The sequence below is a fragment of the Equus caballus genome, chromosome 16 (genome assembly GCF_041296265.1).
Source record: "Equus caballus isolate H_3958 breed thoroughbred chromosome 16, TB-T2T, whole genome shotgun sequence".
Lineage (NCBI taxonomy): Eukaryota > Metazoa > Chordata > Mammalia > Perissodactyla > Equidae > Equus > Equus caballus.
This window is the reverse complement of record NC_091699.1, coordinates 16813113-16839124: the sequence shown is the minus strand read 5'-3', so window position 1 is coordinate 16839124 and position 26012 is coordinate 16813113. Positions and strand designations below refer to the sequence as shown.

General features: G+C 48.4%; 1 protein-coding gene across 9 annotated transcripts in view; it reads right to left on the bottom strand.

Moving 5' to 3' along the window:
• VGLL4 (vestigial like family member 4) overlaps positions 1–26012 on the bottom strand; it is a 141731-nt gene that overhangs the window by 6745 nt on the left and 108974 nt on the right. For 7 of the 9 annotated variants that reach the window (XM_001492807.5, XM_070237258.1, XM_070237261.1 and 4 more), the window contains one exon: positions 968–1190. In XM_001492807.5, the coding sequence (XP_001492857.1) occupies positions 968–1190 (223 nt within the window). Of the gene's footprint in view, positions 1–967; positions 1191–5118; positions 5241–17128; positions 17283–26012 lie in introns of those variants that run through there. The other 2 variants (XM_070237263.1, XM_005600368.4) reach the window with 2 other exon arrangements.

The following is a 26012-nucleotide window of genomic DNA, read 5'->3' as shown; positions in this document are numbered from 1 at the left end:
TACAACCTCCCCAGCATCCAGGGCCTGCCCGCAGCCAGTCAGGACAGACCAGATCAGAGGCCAGCACTAGGTGCTGCCGGCTGGGCCGGGGCGCAGCTGTGCCAGGCAGAGCAGCTGTCAGGGGCCTGGGACGGGCAGGCAGACAGGTGTGTCCGAGGTGTGCTGCAGGCATGCAGGGGCAGGCCCGGAAGCTGAGCCCGCGCCTCCAGCAGCACACAGCATCTCTCACAGCAGAGCCCCTTCCTCTGCTCACTGTCCGTCCATCTGTCGTAAGCAAAGTTGACCGAGGACCTGTTGGGTCCCAGGTCCCAGAGGTTCCGCGAAAAAAGTCACGGGCTCATGCAGTGATTCCAAACCTCCATGCTAATGCCACCTTTTATTATACAGTTCCCTGGGAACCCCCTTTTTAAAGGAACATTGTTTTTTCTATCAAGTAAACTAAGTAATCACTTAATTTCCTTATTTTCCTTTAATAAAAAATACCCCTATCTGCCAAGCACAGGTTTCTGACCAGCATGGGGCAATAACCACTGTGACCAGCGACTTTATAGGATTCCAGCCCAAAGCAAAGCAACCTGATATTACCTGCATCTGTGTGACCTCACAACAGGTAACCGCAGGGTTCCCGTTTGGATCATTAAGTTGACCCCGACAGAGGCGGAACTGCTGCTAACACACCTCGTCTAGACCCAGCCTGCCTGTGCGAAGAAACGGGGCCCTGGAGCATCTGCTCCAAGGCCACCAGTGCCGAGCGGCGAGGCCCAGGCAGGTCAGGCGGGAACCGAAATGCGAGGCGGCGTTTGGTAAAGGGAACCCTGCTCCTGTCGCCACTGCCCCTTGTTCCAAGCAGAGAACCAAGGACCCAGCCTCTCTCACCCCTTCCCCGCGGCCTCGTCTCAGCGCTCCCCACCCAGCCCTCAGGGCCCACCATCGGCCACCAGCCCGACCCTACTGGACAAAGCCGTACCTGCTGCCGCTCCACCGGGGTCAGTGTGGGCGAGATGCCGGCTGGCCTGCTGGCGTCCATGCTGTTCTTGGTCAGTGCAAGGGGCTGCTCCATGCTGAGGCTGGGGAGGGACGTGTACAGGTGGTTGCCATGCAGGCTCATGGTGGGGGCCACGGCACGCTCGATGGGGCTGCGGCTCCGCTCCCGGGGGTCTTTTCGGCAGTCTCCATTGGCAGTCTTGTTCCTAAAAAAGGAATGAACACTCAGACGGGGTACCTGGCATCCTGTGAATGATGAAGGGGGTCCCGACCACATGCTAGGCGCCTCGCGCTGATTATTTCACTTAATTTGCCTCCTCGCTGTGGGTAAAGATTACATCATTATCATCCCCATTTTTCCAAGGCTCAGGTCACAGAGCTCGGCAGTAAGCTGAGGAGCCAGGACGCTACCCCAGCACAGTGTGACCCCACAGCCCCTGGCTGCCAGGAGGAAGCACCCTCCCCAGGGTCTGAGGGCAGCTCTGTAGGGCCGTGCAGACAGACGGCAGCCTGTCCCACGCACAGCCACATGCCGTCTGAGTACTTCATAACAAGCTCCGCCCGCTCAGAGCCTAGAGCACTAACCGCCGTGCTCACGGCCAGCTTGGTTCGACACGGATCTACTCTTCAGAAGAATGAAGACAGCGGTGATGACCCAAAGTCACCGAATGCCTCCTGTGTGCCGGGCCTGCCCTAAGACTGCACCTCCCAACAGCACTGAGGAGGAGCTGCCCTAACTACCTCTCTCCAGACGAGAGGACTGAGACGCAGAGCAGCCGTGTCCCTGGCCAGGAAGCGGGGGCATTTGCTCTGGCTCCGAGTGTGCTCAGGCTGGTCTGCCTGGAGAACAGAGAGCCAGCATGCAGCTCCTCCATCCAGAATACACCAGAGAGGGACCTGCTTCAGGAAGGGCCAGCAACTCGCACACACGAGGGCCTCGGCTGTACGCTCGGCACGTGGGAGGTGCTGTGGGGAACACGGCCGGAGTGTAAACACCGCCCCCTCGCCCCGCAATCTGACACCGCCCAGCTGAAGGCAGCAGCATCTGTCACGTCTATCAGAGAATGACATGGCACAGGTATGGGAAGGCACAGCCGAGAGAAGACCATGAACACCGTTACAGGCTCAGCCCCGGCCCCTCCCCCTCCCTGGTTATTCCAGGGGTTCTTCTGGAATAAGGGGCCTTTGGTCTCGGCCCCTTAAATCCGCCATGTTCTCTGCTGCCAGAACAATCTTTTTTTCATAACGAACGAGCAAGTCTTTTAACTACAAATGTGGTAGATAATGATTTCTGTGACTTTTCTTTAAGAAATGCAAATTATTCTCAGAGTCCACAAGTAGTCATCCTCTTGCCTCAGCAGACAGCCTGTTTATAGCAGAGAAGCCTGGCTCGTGCACCAAGAAAGACACCCGGAGAAAGATGGCCTGCCTCGACTGGCTGAATACGAGAAAATATAATGTAGTACTCGATATACATACACACACACACACGTATGGGTGTGTGTGACAGGCATGCCTTTTAAATGGTGGGTTCACATGCAGTTGTAAGAAATAGTACAGAGGGGCTGGCCTGGTGGCATAGTGATTAAGTTCATGTGCTCCGCTTTGGTGGCCCAGGGTTTGTGGGTTTGGATCCTGAGTGCTGACCTATACACCACTCATCAACCTATGCTTGTGGCAGCACAGATGTTAGCTCAGGGCCACTCTTCCTCACCAAAAAAGTGGAAATAATACAAAAAGATCCTGGGTACCCCTTACCCAGTTTCCCCCAATGGCAACATCTTATAAAACTACAGTACAATACAGCACCACCAGACTGTTGACACTGAGATGACCCGCTGATCTTATTCAGATTTCCTGTTTCACTTGTATTCATTTCAGCACGATCTGTTTTATAAAGCAGACCCAACCACATCAAACCCTCAGTTACAATTTTCAGCAGCTCAGCACCACCCTCATTGGCTTCCTAGGCCCTTCCCACTCCAGCCCCGTCCACCCTCCTGCCCTCATCCCTGCCTCCACGCCCCTAAACGTTGGGCTCTGTAGATACAACAGTCTACTTACTTGCCTCTCCTCAGATCAGATGCACCACTTTGTGCCTCTGTTCCTGCTACACACACATACACCCCCACTGCCAACTGTGGCTGCAGCATTACGGGCTGTGCTCTGATCCCACAGCACCCCATGCAAACCTTCAACAGAGAACCCATCACAGCACTGTCAACGAGTTCTTCATCTATGCCCTCTCCCCGCCCCGGGGCTTCTGAGAGTGCACAGAGCCCTGCTCATCAGCACCCTCGGTGCCTAGCACACTGCCCAGCACGGCAGGCCCACAGTGATGTGACTGAGTGAAGAGAGACAGTACATGGAAGACCGAACAAGGAAAGGCAGGCACCGTGGACGTGGAACCATGGAAGGGCAGAACGGGTGGAGAGGTGAAGAGCCGAGAGTCAGTTGGAGGGGCGTTCACACCCTCCAGGTGGTGATGTGCCACAATCAATACACCGCTAGGGGCTCAGCGGAAAGACCCGAGGTGTGTCAAGTCTTGCAAGCCCCCAGTGCAGGGCGTGGTTCTGCCGCACCGCCTCCCGGGCAGGCCACTGAGCCTGGTGCCCTCGTCTACCGCGTGGCTGTGTGCAATCCACCTCAGAGGGCTGAAATGGGGGCTGAACGTTATACAAACATAGACAGCGGGCCAGCTCCATGCAGGTGATGGGTGAACATCAGTGGGACCAAATCAGCTCCAAGCTCAGCTTATGGATCACAGGGTAACTAACTGCAGAAGGCACAGCTTTCAAGTTATGGGTGTCTCCCCCTTTTCGTTCTCTGGTTGACTATACAGAATGACTTACAGGCAATTAGAGAGTAAATTTTCAGCCCAGGAAGATAATCATGGAAGAGAACGTTCTGGTCAAACAGTCTAGGTGATATGTTACATACATGCCACAATTATCCTGGCCATTTTCAAAGAATTACAATACCCAAAAATAAAAAATAATGCACTTAATTTGGAAACCAGCCTGTCCATAATGTGATCTTCCTGTGATGATTCAGAAGACATTATAGGCCTTGACAATGAATGCCTCGGGGGCTGGGATCCAAACACCAATATCAGCCAGTATAGAAGTGCAGACGCTCCACTTGATGGATTTGGGGCCAATCAAATCCGAGATAAACTGGCTTTTACCTAAATGGACATTTATTGCTAAGTATACAATTTATCAGTGTAGGAAGAGATGACATTCTCACTCATACGACTCATCTTCAGTATCAGGTTTTCTTCTAAATTTGGATAAAATGAAAGGTAATGTTTGACAAGCTATGTCAGTTGCTTCCCTGACAAATCTCCTCCCCCTTATCTCCCCCCAGCATGAGGTTTTAAAGGTCACTAAGGAACCATGCAAACTCAGGGAACCCATTGACAAGCTCCTCAGGCAGAATCTGCCGCTGTCCAGTTCAGACTCCAGTTTATGCAGCGGATGTCAACTGAGCCCCTATTTTGTGAAGGTTACAGAAAGTAACACACGGCCTGCCGTAGGGCTACAGGCTCAGGCTCCCAGGTGCCGGCTCCAGCACGAGGGGAGGCGGCACACGCCAGAGAACCTGGCAGAGCCTGAGGGAGTCGGAGGATGCAGAAGCACTCCCAGTGGGAGGAAGGAGCAGCCTAAAGCCCAGGCGGTATCTGTCCCCATCCAACGTCAAAGTCACCAGCACACAGACAGCACCTCGCATCTTGAGTCTAGGTGGCACACCAGTAGCGGCAAAGCACAGTCACGTGTTACTAACTCAGCTGAGCCTCTGGACAGCCAACACCGAGGCCCAGGGATTAGTAAACTCCTTTCCAGGGGAAAGGGATGCCCAAGGAGGGTGGTGGGTGACCGGAGTCACCTGGCTGACAGGGCAGAGGCAATGATGGGCAGGGCCACACCCACAGCCACCGCCTGTGCTCCCGAGCCCTGCTCTGTACCAACCCACGCAGGGAGCAGGGGAAGAGGACCTCTGGGGACACTAACTAGGAAAATGGTCACAGCAAACATGACGCAGCGAGGCATCACAGATCAAAGACACCGAGAAACACAGAAAAACGTCTGAAGAACTCGCTGGTTAATTTTAGTAAAATTATACATTACTCACATTTCCAGCTCATTTTCCTGGTTCCCGGAGCTTAAAGACAGACATTGTTTTCCACATCCCACCCCCAGTGAATCATACCCAGGCTCCGCTGCTTCCCAGAGCATCATGTGCTCTCACGGACGGCAGACCCAAACCACACGCTTCCTGCCTGGGACACGGAAGTCGCCTGCGTTCTCGTTAAAGACGAAGTCTACTCAGAAGACCCAGCTGCAGTCCCGCTCGCGTCTAGGGGGCTCATGGTATCTCGACACCGAGGACCAACTGTCGACACCGAGGCTCAGCAGCACCCGGGCCTCCCCAGGATCTCACACGCATCCTGGGCGGGCCTTTCCACCACCGGCTGTTTCAGGACAAGGCAACACAAAAGTAAAACGGTGGGAAAATAGAAGACGCCTCTTACACCTTCCTCCAGGACAAAGTGTTCCGGGGACAGATGCCACAGGCTACCACTCCACCCGCTGAGCTGAGAGACAGAACCGTCTACAGCATCTGGGAAGAAGTGAACCAGACTCCAAGCAGTGAAACTGTGTCAGACTCCATCACCTGACAAAAGTGTGCTGCATCCACTTGTATTCTCATTAAATAAGACTTTCTCGCCCTTCAACACAGAGGGGCTCAGAGTTAAAAGCAAACCCTGGGGAAGGGATGACGTGACATCCTCGGGCCTAACCAAACTGCTGACGGCTACACCTACCCGACGTGAGTCTGCCTTCTTCCAGCAGGGGAGCGGTACAGGCAGCAGCCATTGTCGCTAATGCTTTCGAGGAAATACTCTGGGGCCCCAGAGGGCCCCGTACCGCATGCACCTGGCCACAGTCTCTGCGAAGGCGCCCCAGCCCAAGTGAACGAGGCCAGGACCAGTTCAGCCCCACGTCTCCCCTGCCCCGGGCCCAGGCTCTGTAATACATGGAGTCCCTGAGGTGGCAGTGGCCCTGAAGGATGCCAGAGCCCTCTCTCTAGCTCAGTGCCCCTGCCACTCCCGTTTCATTCCTTAACAGAAGCATTTGCAGCTGGGGACCTCCAGGATAGCGACAAGCCTTCACAGTTCAACACCGATGATAATAAAGTTGCTAAAGCATCTTCAATTTTAAAAAGCTTCCTCAGAGACGGTACTTAATGCCCTTTAACTGAACACTTAACAACAGCTAAAATGGTACGTTGTACGTCACGTGTACTTTACCACAATTAAATAAACTTTTTAAAATTAAAGACAAAAAGCACCCCTGCAGCCACTGCTTCCTGGGTCCTCAGGTTTATGATGTGGATGGGTAGGCGGCACCATCCCAGGGTTACGTGAAAGAGGACTGGGGTGGAGGAGACACATGCTTTGCCTGAGATGGGATGGAGCCTGGAGGCCAACCACAGACACACTGGGCCCCCAAGATGGCTCTTCAGGACCTCCCGGCTCCACCCCAAGCTTCCGGAAGGCCTTCCCTAATCCCCCAAAATGCAGGGATGGGGGAAAGGGCTGGAACTGCATGTGGGTGGATGGACCAGCCGCTCAACACACCGCCAGCTAGCTGCGTCTGCCTTACCTCCTTAATCAGCCAGCTTCGCAGAGTGTCCCCAGGGCCATGTCCAGCCTCCCCAGCTGGCCCCATGCCCTCCACGCTCTGCCCCCTCCCCAGCGCTTGGCACAAGATGGAGCACATAGCGGATGTTTTAACAATTAAGTGAATTACTAAAGTACGTATATTATGTGTGAGTCCAGTTAACAGCATCTGTGATGAATGAAAAGGGAATTGAGGAAATTTCAGAGGAAATTCCCAGCAGGAAAGGCTCTTCCGTGAAAAAGCAGAATTTAGGGAGCATTTAAACATGGGGCATAAATAGTCGTGAAATGTCTTCTCTCTTTAACTACCTTACCCATCCTTTGTTTTTCTCCCCAACTTGTAAACATCCGTCCCCTCGTTGTCCAAACCCCACACGCACAGGGACGCTCACATCGCCCCCGTCTTCTTTCTCCTCATGAGCAGGATAATTCACTGCTTCCTGACCAAGCAAGAAGGCACTTGGGTGTGTCCCCACGACATCCTGGTCAAGTCTTGTCACCCCTTGGTACCAATTTTAGACGGGAAGTGGAGGGGGTGGTGACGCCACCAGCAGGGCACTGCCGAGCAGAGGAAGGTGTCTGCGTGAGCAGGTGGTGGGAGGTGAGGCAGAGACACCCTCCGGGTACAAAATGTAAGTTATGTGTCACAGGCAAGAAAAAGTTGGGAAAAGTTGGCATTCAGAGCATCCCAAAAACAGAACAGCCAGGGGCTCTCTGCTTCGATGACAAGCCCATCCTGGTCAGCAGTGAATTGGGGGCAGAGCCTCTTCACCTTTAACTGTGGGGGAAGACGGTGTTGCATGTGACAACTATCATCGCTTAGCATCACTTAACAAGGAAAAGGCCACAGCCCGACATCATCACAGGCTCAAGGGAACCCAGCCTGGGTGTGAAGGACACCACAGTGACTAATTACATTGCCACCACGTCTGTCCACCACGTCACAGTTCCCCCAATAACTCCCCACAAAGGGAGCATCCCCTTTCTGCTGGTTCAGATTTCAGAAACCCATTACAGGGAACTCATTATCACGTGACACTGGTGACCTGCAATTCTGGTGTGAGAAGCATATACCACTGCCATGTTGCCCTTAGAAAGGAGGGTCCAAAAGTCCAGCGCATTAAAAGTTGGAGAATCCCCCTAAGTGATTACTTACCTTAATTATCTTTGTTATCATACACTATCATTTATTGAATGTCACATGCCAGATCATAGGCTGGACCTCACTACCTTATTACATCCGGCACAACGCTGCAGACTAAGTGTTGTCATCCCCATTTTATAGACGAGTAAACTGAGGCTCAGAGAGGTTGAGTAACTTATCTAAGGTTGCAAAACCAGTACAGTACACGGATGCTAATATATGGCTCTGAAGCCTTTCTTTGTCACCTTTCCAGACAGACAAAGACAGGGAGAGACAGAGAGAAAGTGAAGGAGGGAGAGAGAGGGAGGGAGAGGGGGGAGGCAGAGAAACTCAGACCTGTGTGCCAGCCACCAGAACTGACAGATGGAGCCGCACTGTCATACTCGCTTCAGACCTCTTCCTTCCTCTTCAAGGAAGGATGGCAGCGATCGAGGCGGCAGAACGAGGCAGACACAGGCGAAGCGCCCCCTTCACACCCCAGGCCCACCCCGCTCTTCATGCTGCTGTTGTGCATTTGGGACTCCTCCCTTCCGATCACACACGAATATTTCTGTAAACGATGTGTAGCAGGTCTTCAACTCACATCACGGCGTCACACTGCATGCGCTGCTTTACAGCCCTGCTTTCCCCACGTGGTTCTGAGGCCCACCCGTGTTCCGACAGAGATGTAGTTTATTCAGTGATTTCCCTGCTGTATAGCACTCCTTCATAGGACTACACCACAGCTGAGTCATCTGTTCCTGTCCTGTCTGGCCTCTGGACAATCTCTGGTCTTTCCTTATTATAAATAACCCCACAGGGTTTCTCTCCTTGCCCATGTCTCCTCGTGCCTGGGTGCAAGGTTCCTGAGTGTCTCTCAGGTAGGCATCTAATAAGTGACTGCTGGGCTGTAGAGCTCCCCACCTTCAACTTCAACAGATGCTGCCAAAACCCTTTCCGACGTGGTTGTCCCCTCTGCGCTCCCTCTGCCAGCTGCGCATCCCCGCTCCTGCCCGCATGCGTCCTCCATGACATCTGGTCCAGGCAGCCTGTGGGCGTCTGCCACTCTCATGGTGTGGAATCGCTCCTCCTTGTTATTTTAATTTGCATTTCTTCAGTTACCAGCACAGCTGAGCATCTTTTCAGACATTTATTGACTATTCTCCTATTCTGTGAATTATTCTTAATTTGTTATGGGTTGAATTGTGTCTCCACCAAAAGACGTTGCAGAGCTAACCCCAGTACCTGTAAATGTGACCTTATTTGGAAATAGTCTTTGCAGATAATCAAGTTATAGGCCCTAACCCAATATGACTGGGGTCCTTATAAAAAGAGGAGATTTGGACAAAGTGAGCGACACGTGCAGAGGCAAGGTGATGTGCAGAGAGAGAAGGCCATCGACAAGCCCAGGAACGCCCACTGCTCCCAGGAGTTAGTAAGGAGGCCTGGGACAGACTTCCTCATGCCCTCGGCAGGACCAACCCTGCCGGCACCCTGATGGCGGACTCCAGCCTCCAGACTGAGAGACAATACATTTCTGTTGTGTGAGCCGCCCCGTCTGTGGCACTTTGTCACAGGAGCCCCAGGAGACTGACACAATTTCCATAGCCTTTCCCCCCTCCACTGCTTTACACTTCTTTAGATGTTCTCCATACCCATATTTTTTTATGCTTTATCTATAATTAATCCCCCCCCAAAAAAATGTTTTTAAAGCTCCTCTGTACATCTTCAAAGAGGTCCCTAAGACCCACTGGACCTCAGGCATCCTGTGTGCACTCCTGTCACCATGAGGCATATTTAATAAGCACCAAGAGATGGCAACACGAGCCGAGACCAGCGTGTGAGGCCAGGCCTGCTAATGAGAAGCTAGAGGACCAGCTGCCCCTGACTTCACCCCCTAGTACAATTCAGGAAGCCAGGAAAAGACACTCCCACCTGCCCCTACATACAAGAGGGAAGAAGCTTGTCAGCCAACTTATAATCCACAACCTTTTGGCTCAGGAACATCTGGATGGATGAAAGAATGAATGAGCCAGCAGATCTCTTCATTATTCCTGCACTGAAGGGCCCATCGATAACCAACACCCGGGGACCACCGGCCAGCTGTGAGGCCCGCCCACCTTCTCTCAGTCAATGCTTGTGTCACCCCTCTGACGTGCCCACCACCATTCCCACGGGGCGTGGCCGGAACAGGAGGTGGGAGGCGGAGCGCTCTCCCAGGGTCACACGGCTGGGAGGTGGTGGGACAGGGACTCCAGTCAGGCCAGCCTTTCCTCTTCTCTGAAACAGCCTGTGAGGGTTTCAGAAAGAGCGCATTTCCGGGGTGGGCAGGAGGGAAAGTCAGCAATACTGGGTAGTGAAGAGGAAATAGGTATCTGAGACGTCTGCTGACTGACTGGGACTCTCTCCCTAACTGAGTCAAGGGTTTCCAAACTAACCAACACCTCCTTAGAGTCTCCAGCCTTCAGGAGTCCCTGACTCCCCTCCGCGCCCCCGCAGTTCAGCCCTAATTAGCGTTTTGTGTGATGATGTGTTCTCCCCACGCCTGCCCTTCTTGCCAGGACTGGAAGGAGCCCCAGGGGAGAGTGGGCCTCTCCTTTCCTCAACACAATTACTGTGCAGATCTGCGTGAGGGACGCAGGGGCACCCAGGAAACCCGACTGGCCTCACCTGGAGCTAGCTGGTGCACTCCCCCATCGCAGCCACCTAACTGAAGCTTCCAGGTAACCAAACGTACGCTTTAAGATGAAAATATTCTAAAACTGGTCTAGTTAGAAACCCGTCGGAAACATCCCACAAATTAGTTCTTTCCTTTCTTGGGGACCCCAGGTCTTTATTATAAGCACTGTTTTCAGATGTGAAGCAGGAGCCTCCACAACAGGCCTGCGTGCTCTGCACAGGTCCTCTCAGATGCTTGCCCTCGTGGCTCAGCTCCTTGCCGTGTTCAGTTTCCTCCCTGGTTATCAGGTCATTTCTGGAGTAAGTGTGCCTCCCACTGCTGGTGGCCCTCGTCTTTCTCCTCTCCTCACAGTGGGCCGGAAAGCCAGGCCAATAGGTTCGCTAGACGGATGTGGAAAGTAAGAATTCTGAGTGAGTGCAGGCCTAGCACTGCAGCTGTCCCATCTCCAATTCCAGAATTCAGATCTCACTTGCTGGGGAAAGTAAGGGCTTTCTAGACCTATCGCCATGGAGAGGCAAGACTCACCACATGGCCAGCCAGCAGAGCAGAGCTCTCACAGCCTACAGCCAGGGAACTCAGTCACATCTCTGAAGAGCTCTAGTCTTTGTACATAAGGTACTAGTTTTCTCTGACCAGAACTGTCTGTACATGTTTTCCATCATTAGCTGAGACGAAGAAAAACTAAAGTTTGAGAAAAGAGGTCAACCCTGAGAATATGACCGGTAAAGCATCTTGTCTGCCCCTATGTGAGCGGCTCCCTATGTGGAGAGCAGTGGCCTCCACCTGCAGGCCACCCCCAGGACTTAGGACAGACGGGGCCGGTCCACGGGCACCCCAGCACTGCTCCTGGACCACACAGACCACGTGCCCCGCAGGTGCACACTCGAAGAGTTCTAAATGAATAGAGGTGTAGCTGAGATTAATAAAATATAAATTAATTTAAAACTCCTCCTGCTACTAAATTTGTAGTTGTTTTGTCACTATGTATTCTCTCAATGAATATTAAAAAATAGAACCACCATCATATTTTTGGCATTAAACAGAGTCCTTGTACCAGAGAAGGGATGGAAAACATATGTCTTTCCTCCCGTAACTCAGCTACAAGTCTGAGGTGGACAAGAACCAGGAAAGCTCATCTCTGCACAGCAAGAGGCATCAACACGGCGCTATTTCGCTTTGCTGTCCTCAGTTAGGGATCCTTGAGACCAGACGGCTGGGGTGAGGGTTAGAGAAAGGGGGAGGGGAAGGCCTTTGCCCATGAGACTGTCCAGAGCCGGCTTGTAAATGGACCATGTCTGCAGAGGCTTTGCCGAGGTCGACCAGAAGCTCAGTTCTCCCCGCTGCCTCCTGCCCCAACACCCTCAATCTGCTTCTACACCCCACTGGCAAAGCCTTCCTTGTGCTGGAAAGCGGAGTGTGGGGCCTGCTGCTTTAGACCCTCGTCCAGAAGGCAAGGATGGAAGTACCTATTTCTTAGCCATCCATTAAGCCAAGACTCATCAACAACCCGAGAGACGACAGGTTCCTTCTAGATGCGCCTGGAGGGAAGCAAACCAGGGACAGGGACCCTATGCATACCGCACTGCTCAGAAGTTTCCATAAATTGGTGTCCAGAGCAGTGCCGGGCACACAATAACTAATTTATGAATGAGCCAACCAAAAAGCAGATGAATTCCTTAGAAAAACCAGCAGCAACTGGCTTGAATAAGACCAAGGGGCTCAGAACTCTGGGCGGCCAGGGAGCCTCTGGCTCAGGGGACACGCAACTCCAGCCATCGCAAACCCACCAGAAAGCAACAGTCTGAAAACACCTTCGACCGTCTCTTCCACCCTCATTCTTCTGGGCTGTACCACGCCATCTTTCCTAACTCTATTCAAATTCTTCTGAAGGCTCACGCTTAGCTGTTATTCCACATTTTGCAGCAAATCACTGGAAAACATTATAAAATAGTTTAGGGAAAAGACCGGGTGCTTTCTCCTACTCGGGAAGAGAGCTGCACGGTGAAATGGCCGTGACACAACGAGAGGGATGTGGAATGGCAGTGTCCCTAAAGACTGCTGAGCAGCTACCTGTGGCACACTTCCAGGTGTGGGCGCTGAATTCCTCTTTAGACAATTCACTCAGCTATTGAAAAACTTCCATAAAACGTTCTTCCTCATAATGAATGAAATCTGCTTTCCAGTATGGTTCTTCGGTCAAAGGTCTGCCCTTTGAAAACTCAGTTAAGTCACTTCCTCTTCCCTGCCACACCCAGAATTCTCTTCACCAAACAAGGACCCCTCCAAATTATCCTAATAGCAGACCCCTTACCCTGCTGTCACCCAGCTCTGCACGCTCTCCAAGTTAGCATCCATCTGTAAGCGTGCAACCCATAATATCCAGATGTCACCTAAAGAACAGAGCACACAGGGGGAAGATCATTGCCTTCTTTCTGAACCAAAGGTCAGGGCAGAAGGTCGATTAAGAACGAACTATGGTCAACAGACTAGGACACTAGAAATCAGGATTATTCTAAGCCCAGCAGTCATCTAGAACCACACTCGTCACAGCACCACCCACGATGCCAAGTTACTTCAGCAGCCATGTCACATAGTAAGCGTGTGGTCACCTAAAACCCTCCTACTTTTCCCTCTTTGAATTCAGCTCATATTGGCTAAAGAGAGCTGTACATGAACTCCTACTCATATCTGCAGCATATGTGCATGCACGTCAGAGACAGACTATCAAACTTCCATCCAGCGTGTACGGGAAGGGGGGGTTGGTCTGTTGCAACCCCCCCTTCCTGTACACGCACCTACACAACCACATTCCTCCACCTGAACACAAGCCGCCCTCCGAATGTCTGGTCCCAATGTGACGGTAACCAGCGCCAAATTATCTCACAGACTGCTTGGTATGAGGATAACCTCTAATTCAATACATTTATTCAACACTAAACAAAAATTATGAAAGCCAGTTTTTCCTTTAAAACCACCCACCTACCCTGACTCACATTAGAAACTTCATGGGCAAAATTACATTACTGAGTTAACTATACGACTATACTAAAAACTTTGAAAATTTCAGTATTGAGTATATAAAGTGATTAAATGGGGGCCAGCCCGATGGCGCAGTGGTTAATTTCGCACGTTCCACTTGGGCAGCCAGGATTCACCAGTTTGGATCCCAGGTGTGGACCTACGCATCGCTTGTCAAGCCATGCTGTGGTAGGCATCCCACATATAAAGTAGAGGGAGATGAGCACGGATGTTAGCTCAGGACTAATCTTCCTTAGCAAAAAAAGGAGGATGGGTGGTGGATGTTAGCTCAGGGCTAATCTGCCTCAAAAAAAAAAAAAGTGATTAAACGCTCATCTAATAAAAAATACTGAGGCGTCTACCAAATATTCTTTAAAATATTTATTACTATTATTAAATTATTATTGATTATAAAATTATGAGAGGACCTAAAGGACCTTCCATCTGGGAGTAGATTACATAGTGCATTAATTCTAAGCATTTAATACATTAATTCCCCTCTGAGCAACCAGGCACTCCAAGCTGAACTCCATCTTTCCAAAATCTAGAGGAAAAGGTTGGCTAAGCTATTTTTTTTTAACATAGGAACAAAATTTAAATTAGTTAGAGATTATTTTGAGGACCCTCAGGTGCTTACAAAGGCCACCACTATATGGACAAGTGATAGGCAAATCACCAATCTATCTCTATTCTTACAGCAAAGATCCCAAGGGACCTGAAAAAAACAAATTGATGGCCTACTTCATTTTCCTCTGAGTTATAAAATTGCATTTCTTTACAAATATTCTCATTTTCCAACTCTTCGTGGAATTCAGCACTGACTTTCCCTGAATAGTCTGCTTAGCTGTGCTGTAACATCACTAAATCTAAGAGCAATCCCCTGGCTATTAACACCATATTCAACCTGAAACCCGGAACCCTGAAACCCTGAAAAGAAGGGAGAAAAAGAAACCCAGGGCAACCTGATGGTTGCATTCAACACTCAACTGGCATATTTTTCCAAACTCCTGAGTTGAAGATTCTAAAAGGGGCTTCCGGGGCCGGCCCCGTGGCACAGCGGTTAAGTGCGCACATTCCGCTTCGCAGGCCCGGGATTCACCGGTTCGCATCCCAAGTGTGGACATGGCACCGCTTGGCACGCCATGCTGTGGCAGGTGTCCCACATATAAAGAAGAGGAAGATGGGCACGGACGTTAGCTCAGGGCCAGTCTTCCTCAGAAAAAAAATAAGATTGGCAGATGTTAGTTCAGGGCTAAGCTTCCTGGGGTGGGGGGGGGGGGGGATAAAAAAAAGTGGCTTCTGATAATCCAGAGGACTACCATCCCCCAAAGCCCCAAGTCACAGAACCCTTTCCTTTTCATGAGGACTTTCAAAACCAAATGGCAATGGTTAATCTTAACTACCCATTAAATTAAAATTACCACCCCCAAGAGTCGTCACACTGCAACTCTCTATTATTAGGCACCAAATATATTCTCAGAGAGCGGAACTTCTGTGCTCCAAATTGCTTACCTCTTTACACATTGCTCATCCCAGCAGAGTACAGAATACAACAGCTTAACACATAATAACACGCATTATTGTTAATTCAAGTGAACAGAAGTTAACTATTAGTCCTCAGAAGGTTTTTACAATGTTTTTACTGTGGTAAAATGCACATAACATAAAATTCACCATTTTAATCATTTTCAATTATATTCAGTGGCATTAAATACATTCACATTGTTGTGCAACCCTCACCACCATCCATCTCCAGAACTTTTTAATCTTCCCAAACTGAGACTCTGTCCCCTTTAAACACTAACTCGCAATCCCCCCCATTGCCTGGCAACTACCATTCTACTACCTGTCTCTATGAATCTGACTCCTCATATAAGTGGAATCAGACTCTATTGTCCTTTTGTTACTAGCATATTTCACTTAGCATAATGTCTTCAAGGTTCATCCCTGTTGTAGTATGTGTCAGGATGTCCTTCCTTTTTAAGGCCAAATAGTATTCCATTGTGTGGATAAAGCCCAAGCTGTTTATCCATTCATCTGGTGACAGACGCTTCGGTTGTTTCCACCTTTTGGCCACTGTGAAGAACGCTGCCTTGAATACAGGCGTGCAAACATCTCTTCTATTCTTTGGGGTATATTCTCATAAGTGGACTTGCTGGACTATACGGTAATTCTATGTTTAATTTTTAGTCCTTAGACGTTTTAACAAACGAACACACAAACAAAAAACTAGTATTGAAGGAGGTTGGAACTACAGGGTGCATTTTTCACTACACGTTTGCTCCTCTCTACTAGAGAAAAATAAAAGGTTTCCAAAAGAATGGGTCTGGTCCACAACAACAACAAATGCAAATCTTTGTAAACACAGTCCCAGTGGTTCATGAGAGAAACACTCATGAACAATGTAAACATTTTGACATAAAAATTAAATAAACAAAGAACATCCACCACCCAGCTCACTACGTCCAGCAAACTCAGGCACACATGGGGACTGCAGTCAACAATGGTGTGATCACCACTGAGCATCGTGGAGACTCACGAGCTACATATTTGTGGTTCTCATTTCTCACTATGGGACTTTAAAAGTTACTTCCATCCGAGGATGGCTCATGTTAATTACAGTAATAACTACCATTTGTATAATATTAGCATACAGTTTTACAAAGCGCCTTGCACATACATTATCGTTAACAGACCTCCTATCGCCAACTCCTCCATAATGCCTGGAAAATGTGTTTCTCAAACGATGAAACTAAAACCCTGTTGCACCTATCTCGGCAGGCAGGTGAAGGCACCCGGACACCCGGCTCTCAAGTAGTCAATTACTTCACTCTCCATTTTAACCTCAGCTTCATTTTGGAGGAAGGAGGGGAGAAAAAGAGTGGGAGTTATTTTACAAGTTACTGAGAGACTAAGCAAAAAGCATTCATTTTCCATTAAATGTGGAGGATCACTCAATCTCTAACCGATCCTGCACTCCAGGGCAACTTACAGAGGAGAGACTCAAGTAAAATTTCCACGGAGGGAAGTGGTCAAATAGCTGAGGTCAAAACCTCCAGACTTCAATTGTGGCCAAGTGCTTTCGTTTCCCTTGTAATTTTCTTTAAGAATAAATGTTCAACCTAAAACATACCCCCTTTTGGAGGCGATCCTGGCAGCTGAACTGAGTAGGAAGCAAAAGCAACCTGTCCTCCCCCCGAGACTCCGCAGCCACTCAAACTCTGCAGCATTGTGCAGAGGCGGTCACATGATAGCCCAGCCTGGCAATAACATGTCAGCCATCACCTGAAACTTGGTTACTTCCAACCCATTAAGGAAACAATTACTAGTGTGCATGAACCTTCCAGCTCACACGTGCCCTCAGTGGCCAGCCCACAAACAGCTCTCTCTCCTTCCAGTCCTCTCTCAGAAGAAACTGTCCGTGGCACAGCTCTGATTGGGACAAGGTGCCCTTTGGTGAGGGGAGAGGGATGAGAGAGAAAAATCTCTGCTGTCCCTTCTGAGCAAAATCAACTCTACCTCTCCCAGCACTTGCTGCCTCATAGTTTAAATTAATTACAGCTGAAAATACAGGGTTGCCATCTGGTTTGAAAAAGCAAGGATAAGGGAATAAAATGAAAGGGTTTTTGGTACTAACCTCACTTTAATCATTGCCAAAGAGCATGAAGACAGCCCAGCGTCCTCCCACAAGAAAGCCTTGGGCCTCACAAACTTGGCAAGCCGTCCCAGGCACAGAACTGGAGAGGCAGAATGCCTGTCAGAATAAAAGTCCCCGTCTGAAAGCACAGTTGCAAGGTAAGGGCCTGCCTGCCCCCACGCTGCAAGAAAAGTTTCCTACGGGTCCCAGGATAGGTTAGCAACTCCAGGGAGGGTTTATTTACAGACCGTGTCTTGCCAAAACGTGACATGCATCATTACAGTTCCATTTTGTGAGAAAATAGATCTGCTGTCAGAATTATAGCATGCGATTTCCTCTTTCTTTGTTTCTCCATCTTCCATAACATAAGGCTTTTATAAAACTCTAAAATAAGGCTAAACAAAACACAGGAGAGGAAGGCTGCTGCAGAAGGGAGCCAGCTCTGCCAGAACAATGCATGCCCCACTCCACAGCACCCTTGCAGCCGGCCCCTTGGAGAAGGAATGTCAAAAATCCCCATCTGTCCTCCGCTGCAGCCACAATTGCAGCCTCACTGGTGTTTTGTAGGAAGCAACTTCCTTCTGCTTCCCCCCCCACAGCAGAATCCTGGTGAGAGGCTCTTTGCTGTTAGGACTCAGGCTGCAGAGAAATGCTGACTGCAGGCCCTGGGACCCAGGGGTACCACAGCCATCCCTGGTTCCCCTCGAAAGGCCTTCGGTGGGTGCAGAAAAGGGCCAAGTCGGCAGCTTTCTCAACCATATCCCAGCATCAAAGAGGCCAGAGAAGCGGAGCATCAGTCAGATTTTCAGCCCAATTTAAACTTTCACCTGCCCACAACCTGGGTTCTTTTCGACCCAAGTGAGTTTTGCAAACAAAACCTAGATGACCTGAGCCCAGCTGCTTTCAGAAAGTACCTCCCACTGAGGCACAGTGGTGTCATCGGAATAAACTGATCAACCTGGTGTAGTCTTCACAAACCAGAGATCAGAGCCATAACAGAGAAGATAAATGCAGATTATGAAGACAAGCATTTCTGTTCTGGGGAAAAACACATCTTCAACCCAAAACTGATGTGCAAGTTGTCTTCCAAATCCTGCCCTGACAGAATCATTGTCTATAGCAACAGTGTCCATAACATTCAAAATCTCAGGAGTGTAACTTTCGAGTAAATGGTACATCTGTCAAACCACAGGAAACATCTGGCAAAATGGTTAAATAAAAAAGAATTCAAACTTTTGATTTCGGAGCTTGCTTATGGTACCCAACAAGAGGCCAATAAAACAAATACCGAACGAGCCCAAGGCTAGAGTGAAAATGTCCTGGAGGGGAGGGAGAGGCAGACAGGTCAGGAAAGGCTGGCGCAATCCTGTTCCTCCATCAAGATGGCCGTGCCCCTGGCTCTGCCCTGCCCACCACCACCACCACCAGGGCTGACTCCTGCATGCTCACATCTCCCTGCCACCACCAGCAAAGCAGGCACTCAGGAAATGTGGGATAAATGCACTGATTAAGCAATGTACAAACCACACACTTCTCTTCATTCCACAGCTAACCTGTAGTAAGCATACACAATTATCTCACTACCAACACACAACCCAGACATGCGCCACAAGGTGACAGCCAACACATTTCAGTCCTGTCTAGAACACTTTAGAAAGCTCTTCCTTTAAAGAAAAGATTTAATAATTTGACCATTTCCAAATTTAAAAAAATATAATTTCAAAAACACAGTAAATAAAGTTGAAAAGCAAATAAATTAGGAAAAAGATTATTTTCCTACCACATCTGCCAGAGAATCCTTAATATGAAGAACTGTAACACATCAATGGAAACAAGATGAAGACCTAATTTTAAAAAAAAGGCAAAGATATAAAGAGTCACAAAAGAAGAAATCCAAAAGGCCAATAAGCATGTGAAAAGATTATTCTGTTTCCCTAGCAGCAGGGAAAAAAGGCAAGTTCCCACAATGGTTACCCTTGCAAAAATTAAACACGTGGTGACAGTCACCTTCAGAAGAGGCAGGGAGACAGGCACGTGCGTACAGCTGCCAGCAGGAACGTAAACTAGCAAACCTACTGGAGACCAACCTGGCAGGATGCACCAGGGGAAGCAGAAACAGGTGACCTCTGACCCAGAAATTCCACTTCTAGAAAAATGTGAAATATGAGATACGAACAAGGATGAATATACAGAGATAGTCCCAGAAGTTTTGCAAATAATAACGAAACACTGCAAGCAACCCAAATATCTGTATTTGTTAACAAGTTCTTTTGGTTACAAGGAACATAAAACAAGGCCAGCCAGCTTAAGAAAAAAGAGGAATTTACTGGAAGGATACTGTGCTACATTTCTTGGAAACGAAAGAAGAGTTGAACAACCAATCCTTGAAAAAGGAAAACAGGAGATGGAAGGAGCTCTGTGCTCCTGTGAAACGCACCCAGCGCGGCTGCTCCCTGGAGCTCAGCCTGCGCTCTCCCAGCACGGGTGCAGGATGCTTGGCTGGGAGACACCACGCCAACCAATACAAGTTTTACAGCACAGTCACCGCAAGAAACACCACGGGCATCTTTCTAGGTCCTACATGTATATCCACCTCCAATCACAGCGCCATTAAGGACTTATTAACATCGTCTTTAAAAATTCTGAGATCGTTTTTATTAGATATCAAATGTGCTGCTGAAAATCAGAAGACCCCTCCCCACACATATGCAAATGCTGCCAGTTTTCACAGTCAAGAGACTTCACCTGAGCTTCAAATGAATTATTTATAAGTAAGAAATTGCAGGTCTCACAGGAAAGCAATCCACCAGGGTTTCCTAAGTCTAGGGAGAAGAGGAATAGGGGTCTGCTCCATCTTTGCCATGAATAAGTAAAGGTACTGAATTTTTTTTAAAGTAAAACTGTTGGAATTATTGGCTAGAAATAGAAATGAACCTTTGGGGCAGTAATAAAAATTCATAAAAGGTGAATTAAGTTATCGTAGAACAGGCATGAGCATTTTAATTTATTCCATATAGCTCACCATCTGGGGTTCCAAATCCTCTGCTTCCTCCTTCAACATGACTTCCCTCCCTCGCCCTGTCCCCTCTTCCTGAACTCACACTTCCTACCACCAAATAACTACACACATGTCCTGAATACTTCCCTTATTTATCATATACAACATTATCCCTTTCAGTGTTGACGGTCTCCCCGCCCTTGGTCCGGCTGCAGTTCCAAAGGGAGGTCTCACAAGGAGCTGACACTCCAGGGCAGTCCCTGTCTGGGTGCCCTCCTCCCTTAGCCTCCAAAACACCACCAGCAGCCACCCTGCAAAAGGGGACAAACTATTCTAGATTAAAGACCACTAAAAGACACGACAACTAAAGGCAACGTGTGATCCGTAATTGAATCCCGAATTAAAAGAAAACCTCTACAGATGGCATTATTGAGTGTGAACATATATTGTATATTAGATTGCATCACTGCTACAACACATATAAAGAAAGAGAAAGTAAATGTGGCAGAATCTTAACGACTGATGAATCTAGCGAAGGATATGTGGGTGCTCACTGTACCAGTTATTCAGTGTTGCTGTAGATCTGAACTTTTTCCAAAATGAAAAGTTGGAGGGGAGGGAGAGGAAAATGGCAGGTGAGATTATCACCAAATTTGGATGGTATGTTTAGAACGTTCTAACTTAAAGTACAACCAACATGGGATGTTGGGAGCCCTCAAACAGTCTTACAAAAAAGCTGACACAGGGATATGAGGAGGAACCTGTGTGATGGAGAGGGACACGCCATACACATGAAGATGCCACAGGCAATGAAAATGTTGGTTTTAAATACTAGCCTCAAAATGAAAGCCACAAGGCAGACTGGACACGAGGCAGGTTGGACAACCCAAAATGCCCACTCTGAGCTGTGGGAGAGTTGCTTCCCATACTCTGTGCGGCTTGCCTAAAGGTGTGCAATAGCAGGATTTAAATAAATTCTTTTTAGAAGTTAACCACGGTTAAGGAGTCTTTTGACAATTGATAGTCCAAGGAGGTCATCTACTGAGAGACAATATGGGGAAAGGAAATTTGGGATAGCTCACCAAAGTCTTGAAGGTCATCCTAAAGAACCTGGCTTTTAACGTGTCGTCAAAAAGGAGCCAGAGCCACTGCCCACCAATAAACTTTGCCAAACAGGCTCTCAAGAAATACGTGCTGACTGCGAGCACCATGGCCAGCAGCCCCTTCCAACAGCGGCTCCATTCCCAAAGCACATCCGTGTTACACGGCTAGCTCCTCAGGAACACGCAGCGTCTGTGCGTCCATCACCTGGTATAACCTCCTCTAAAGCTATCAGCCTAACACAAGTGAGGCAGTGTCGTTCCAACCAACATACAGGGATCGAGGGCTATTAGTGATGCAAGCCCAGAGTTATCACACACAACAAAACAAACACAATGGCTCTAATAGAAAATAGTCAGAAAACATTTTGGCTTTGGGAACTTTTTAGGTAGATTTGAGAAATAGCAGAAGTAGTAGACACTTGGGCAGAGATCTGTGTGCTTTCCTAGTATGAACACATCACTCTTTGGGTCAACTTCCACTCAAAAGAAATGCCTGGCCATGTCTCTGACCTGTGAGGTGCACCCACCTGATACCTTACCTTATGTCCACACTGGGATCAGAGCAAGATGCAAAAGAAGAAATATAGAGGAGTCGGGGAAGGGAGGAATTTCACTGATACAAGAAACTCTGCAGGCTTATTACTCAAAGTCAACATTGAGATAAGATCATTTGATCCAGAATAAACATCACAAGCAGGGCTAGGAATTCAGATTATAAACTGAGCATCTGCCAGGTACTAGGGATTTACATTTTTCTGTCTTAGGGCAGGTGGCGTGAGGAAAGGAAGGCAGTGGAGGTAGCAGTGGTGGGAATCTCTCTGTTCCAGCACGTTCCCTGAACTAAACATCAAGACTACAAGGAAAAAATGGAAGTACAATAAGTGGTGCCACTCAGAGTTTATCACATATTTGAAAGCAATTCTTATCATCTTTCCTAGTCAAAGGGAAGAACGTTTTGACAGTGCTCTCCTAGTGACTCATTTTCCATTCAAACATTGACTTAGCACCTACAGGATGTCAGGCACTGTGCTGGGTGTTAGCAGGACAGACATAAGCAGATTCAGCCCTTGTCCTGGAGGGACTTGCAGCTGGGGGGCGGGGGGGGGGGGGGAGGTGTGCAGAGAGATGGGTGCACAATTACAGGCAAGTATCATCATTTTATACAAGGAAGTGTTCATCTCAAAGCAGAAGGAATTGCCACTTGCCAACAAAAGGAAGCAAGAAAAGTTACCAGGACAGGAGCGAGGGCATGTGGGCTCACCTCCACAAGGAAGCACCGGGGTCAGAGGCTCCTGGACACAGAGGTCTGTTCAGTGTTTCCAGGAGCCAACTGGGAGCCATGGAAGAATTCCAAGCAGAGAGTAAGACTTCAGAAACCTTCTTCTGAAGTGCCAAGATCAGTAAACAGGTGCCGCCATGGAAATGGGGGTCTAAACTATGACCCAGGCCAGTAGCTACATGGAAAACATTTAGCAGGCTGATCCAGCAGGCTGCGGCGATGGATTAGATATGGGACATGAGACAAAGGTGGCAGGAGGCGACTTCCAGGGCAAATGGAAAGACAGTCGTCCCCATGAAGACGGGGGACAGACTTGGGAAAGTGCTGGAAGAAGAAAGGAGCTCCTAAGTCAATTCCAGTGAAACTTGAAATGCTAAAGTTGGGGCACACAAACAATGTCTAGAAGGCAGACAGCTCCACAAAGGGTGTGAAGGTTTGGTCTCTGCTGGACACAAAGACTTGGGAATCATCCGCCCAGGGTGGTAATTCAAGCCACGAGCTGGCATGTGACTTCATGAGAAGGTCAGAGCCCTGAGAATGCCAGTAATGACAAGTCTCTGAAAGATCCTGAGTGGAGTGGCCACAGAAGGAGGAGGGGAACTGAAGAAAACAAGAAAGGTACATGGAAACCAAGGAAAAGACTTACAAGGAAGAGAAAGTCAAATAAGATAAGAAATCGCAAGTTTCCTCCTAGATCTGGTGGTTAGAGGGTCACGAGGAAGAGAAGGGTCATTAAAAGTGTCAGTAGGGATCAAAGCACTGGACTGGGGAGCAGACATGGAGGTGGAGATAATCTGCTCTCTAGAAACAGCTCAGAGGGAAGGAGAGGTAGGGATGGAAAACAAGGTCAAGAGAGGACAGGGCCTCAGCTCCCTCAGTTTCTCTGGCCTCAGTGAATTTCCCCGAAAGTTCCAAGCATGAAACATGGCACCCAACAACCCCAAATGAAGGAATTACACAATCGTTTCATTACAAGAGTTAAGCTGTACAGCACCAGAGCTTTGTGAGTCTGAACATTCACAAGAGAATTTTGAAACCAAAGAAAATGTTCATTTTGTTAGGCAAGTATGTTCGCTGGAATATTCCTAATAGGTCTCATGAAAAAGGGATAAAGGATTCCCCAGCCAGTTACATTTGAGAAACCCCAGGCTACACAATGTTTCTGTACATCAGACTTCTCAAAGCCTGACATGTGCTAATGTACACGAGCAGACACAGAAGGCCAGGCTGGGTACTTCCCAAACTTGGGCCAGGGAACACTTTTTTTCCTTAGAGCATTGTGAGGTAAGAGTGTTCTGAAACAATCTATGGACAGTGGTGCCTGGCATCCCTGCGGGGAGGGGTGTCGGTGGTCACATGCAGGTGAGGACATTACTCCCACCGAGTTAGAAAACTCCATAACCATTCCTTGATGGGTTCAACGACAAGGAGAGATTAGGGAAGCAAAGAGGTTTCAGCTCTCAGAGCTGCTTCCAGAGTGACCTGACCTAGTGAGAGTTGGTTTGTTTCTTCCACTTGGCCTGGATCCCGTTTCTAGAGCTGCTTTCCATGTGGATCCATTAGCTGTATTTCTTAGGTGTCTTCAAGGAAGGGAAGGCAAGAGGTGGGATAAGTTAGAGGAGAAGACGGCAGCGAAATTTGTTTTCTTCTCTTCTGCAGTACATTTTGCCTCTGTCGGGGACTACGAAGGCTTGGATCCAGAATTCAGATCCCTTGTTTGGCAACGTTTCTAGCTACTGCCAGACCCAGAACATTGCTGCAACATTAAGTTCTCTAATTATGCTTGGAGACAATCTGTGAAGAAATTTCAAAATGAAGAAGGGGGGTTGCAGGGGAGAGTGAGTGTGTGAGTGTGTGTGTGTGTGTGCACGTGCGTGTGCATGTGTGTGTGCGTGTGTGTGCACGTGCTGTGCATGTGTGTGTGCGTGTGTGTGTTTACCCAAAGATTTAGCAAAGAAGATAGAGAGCAAGTACTGGCATTTATTAAATAAAAGCTACACTAGACACAGAACGCGGGGCTTGTCAACTACCTCGCCACGTTCCAGCTGCATTTACAAGCAACATCCTAAAGGAAAACAAAAGAACCATCAACACTCGCACACAGGCACATTTCTTAGCATTCCTCTTTCTGGTCCTCAATCAAATCTACTAAAGTGACAGCACTTTCTATGCTCTCAGGACAGACTGGCTTTGTGTTGCAACAAGAAGAGGTCTGTGTGGTCATAAAGCAACATCAAGATTAACCCTCTAACTATGTATAAAAATAGCTGCCGTTTGTGTTCCCAGAGCAGAAGCATCTTCATGCAAACAGCACTCCAAAAGGAGCTTAAGTGCGCAGAAAATCGGGGTAGGCGGGGGAAACAGCCCAATCCTGTGTTGGTTAGTTTCCTCAACTTTTGAATAAAATGCTTTTGAATATCCATAAACCTAAAAACACTCCTTTTTTCGATTTTAGTGTGCTGTTTTAAAAAGTGACTTTACACATGGCTAACGAAAGTTCTCTGACATATCTCCGCTGTTCTTGAATTCCTCTCTAGGAAAAAAGTTCCCTTTTCAAGGTTCTCGTCCCACTTTTATAACCTCTGTGATATGGACGAGCACCACAAAGGTGCCCCTTGCAGACTAGAACAGATGAATGATGAGCTTTGTTCTGCTTCCTTGACTCTTGGCACCCTTGGCATTCCTTCACCCTGTGTGTTATTTGGCCAGAAAAACATCAGTAGCAGGATGGTTATCTGCCTTTCCAGCTCTCTGCAAAGACTCTTAAGGCAAAAACGATGCCTGCTGGGAAAAGGCTGATGTCAGCTCTTAAGAGCACAGCTCCCTGCTTGGATAAGGAGGTCTTTGTTTTCGGCTGAACTGTGAAAATGAGAAAATGCCTCTAGCCTGACAAACAAGAAACCCACACAACACAGGTCAGGCCTGTGACCTTTATTTAAAGGTACCACACTTCATTAGCAAAACACGCGCATGTAACACACAGATGAGCCTTTAACGTCACACAGGAGCAGCCACAAAAAAACAGTTTCGTTTCTATCCCTGTTAAGGCTGACCCACAGCTCCGGCCAACGAGTAAGGGGCACAGTCAGCCTCAGAGAAGCAGTTCTTAGGCTGTACCTCCCTCTGTGAAACGTTGAGTAAAGAGCCAGGCTCCTTGCTATTTTTTAAAGTAAATATACATACTCACGGTACATTGGGGGGATTAAAAAAAATCCTAATTTAACAACATCTCAGTTTCTGAGTTAGTTACTTAGGAAAACTAAAATTCAGCCTATAAAATATCCTCTTAGATCCCCAGAACACTTACAAGATCGTGTGTGAAAGTGAAGAACAATAGAGAATTTTGGGGCTAAAATTTCCCAAGTTTGAACGACGCCAAGAAGGATGTGGGAGAAAAAGAGAGAAAGCACATAGTTCGAGGGATTCTATTTCAAGAGTCTTTGATTTACGAAATCTGGAGAGAAAAAAATATGTGTCTTCATATACTTAAAGCAAATTTTAAAA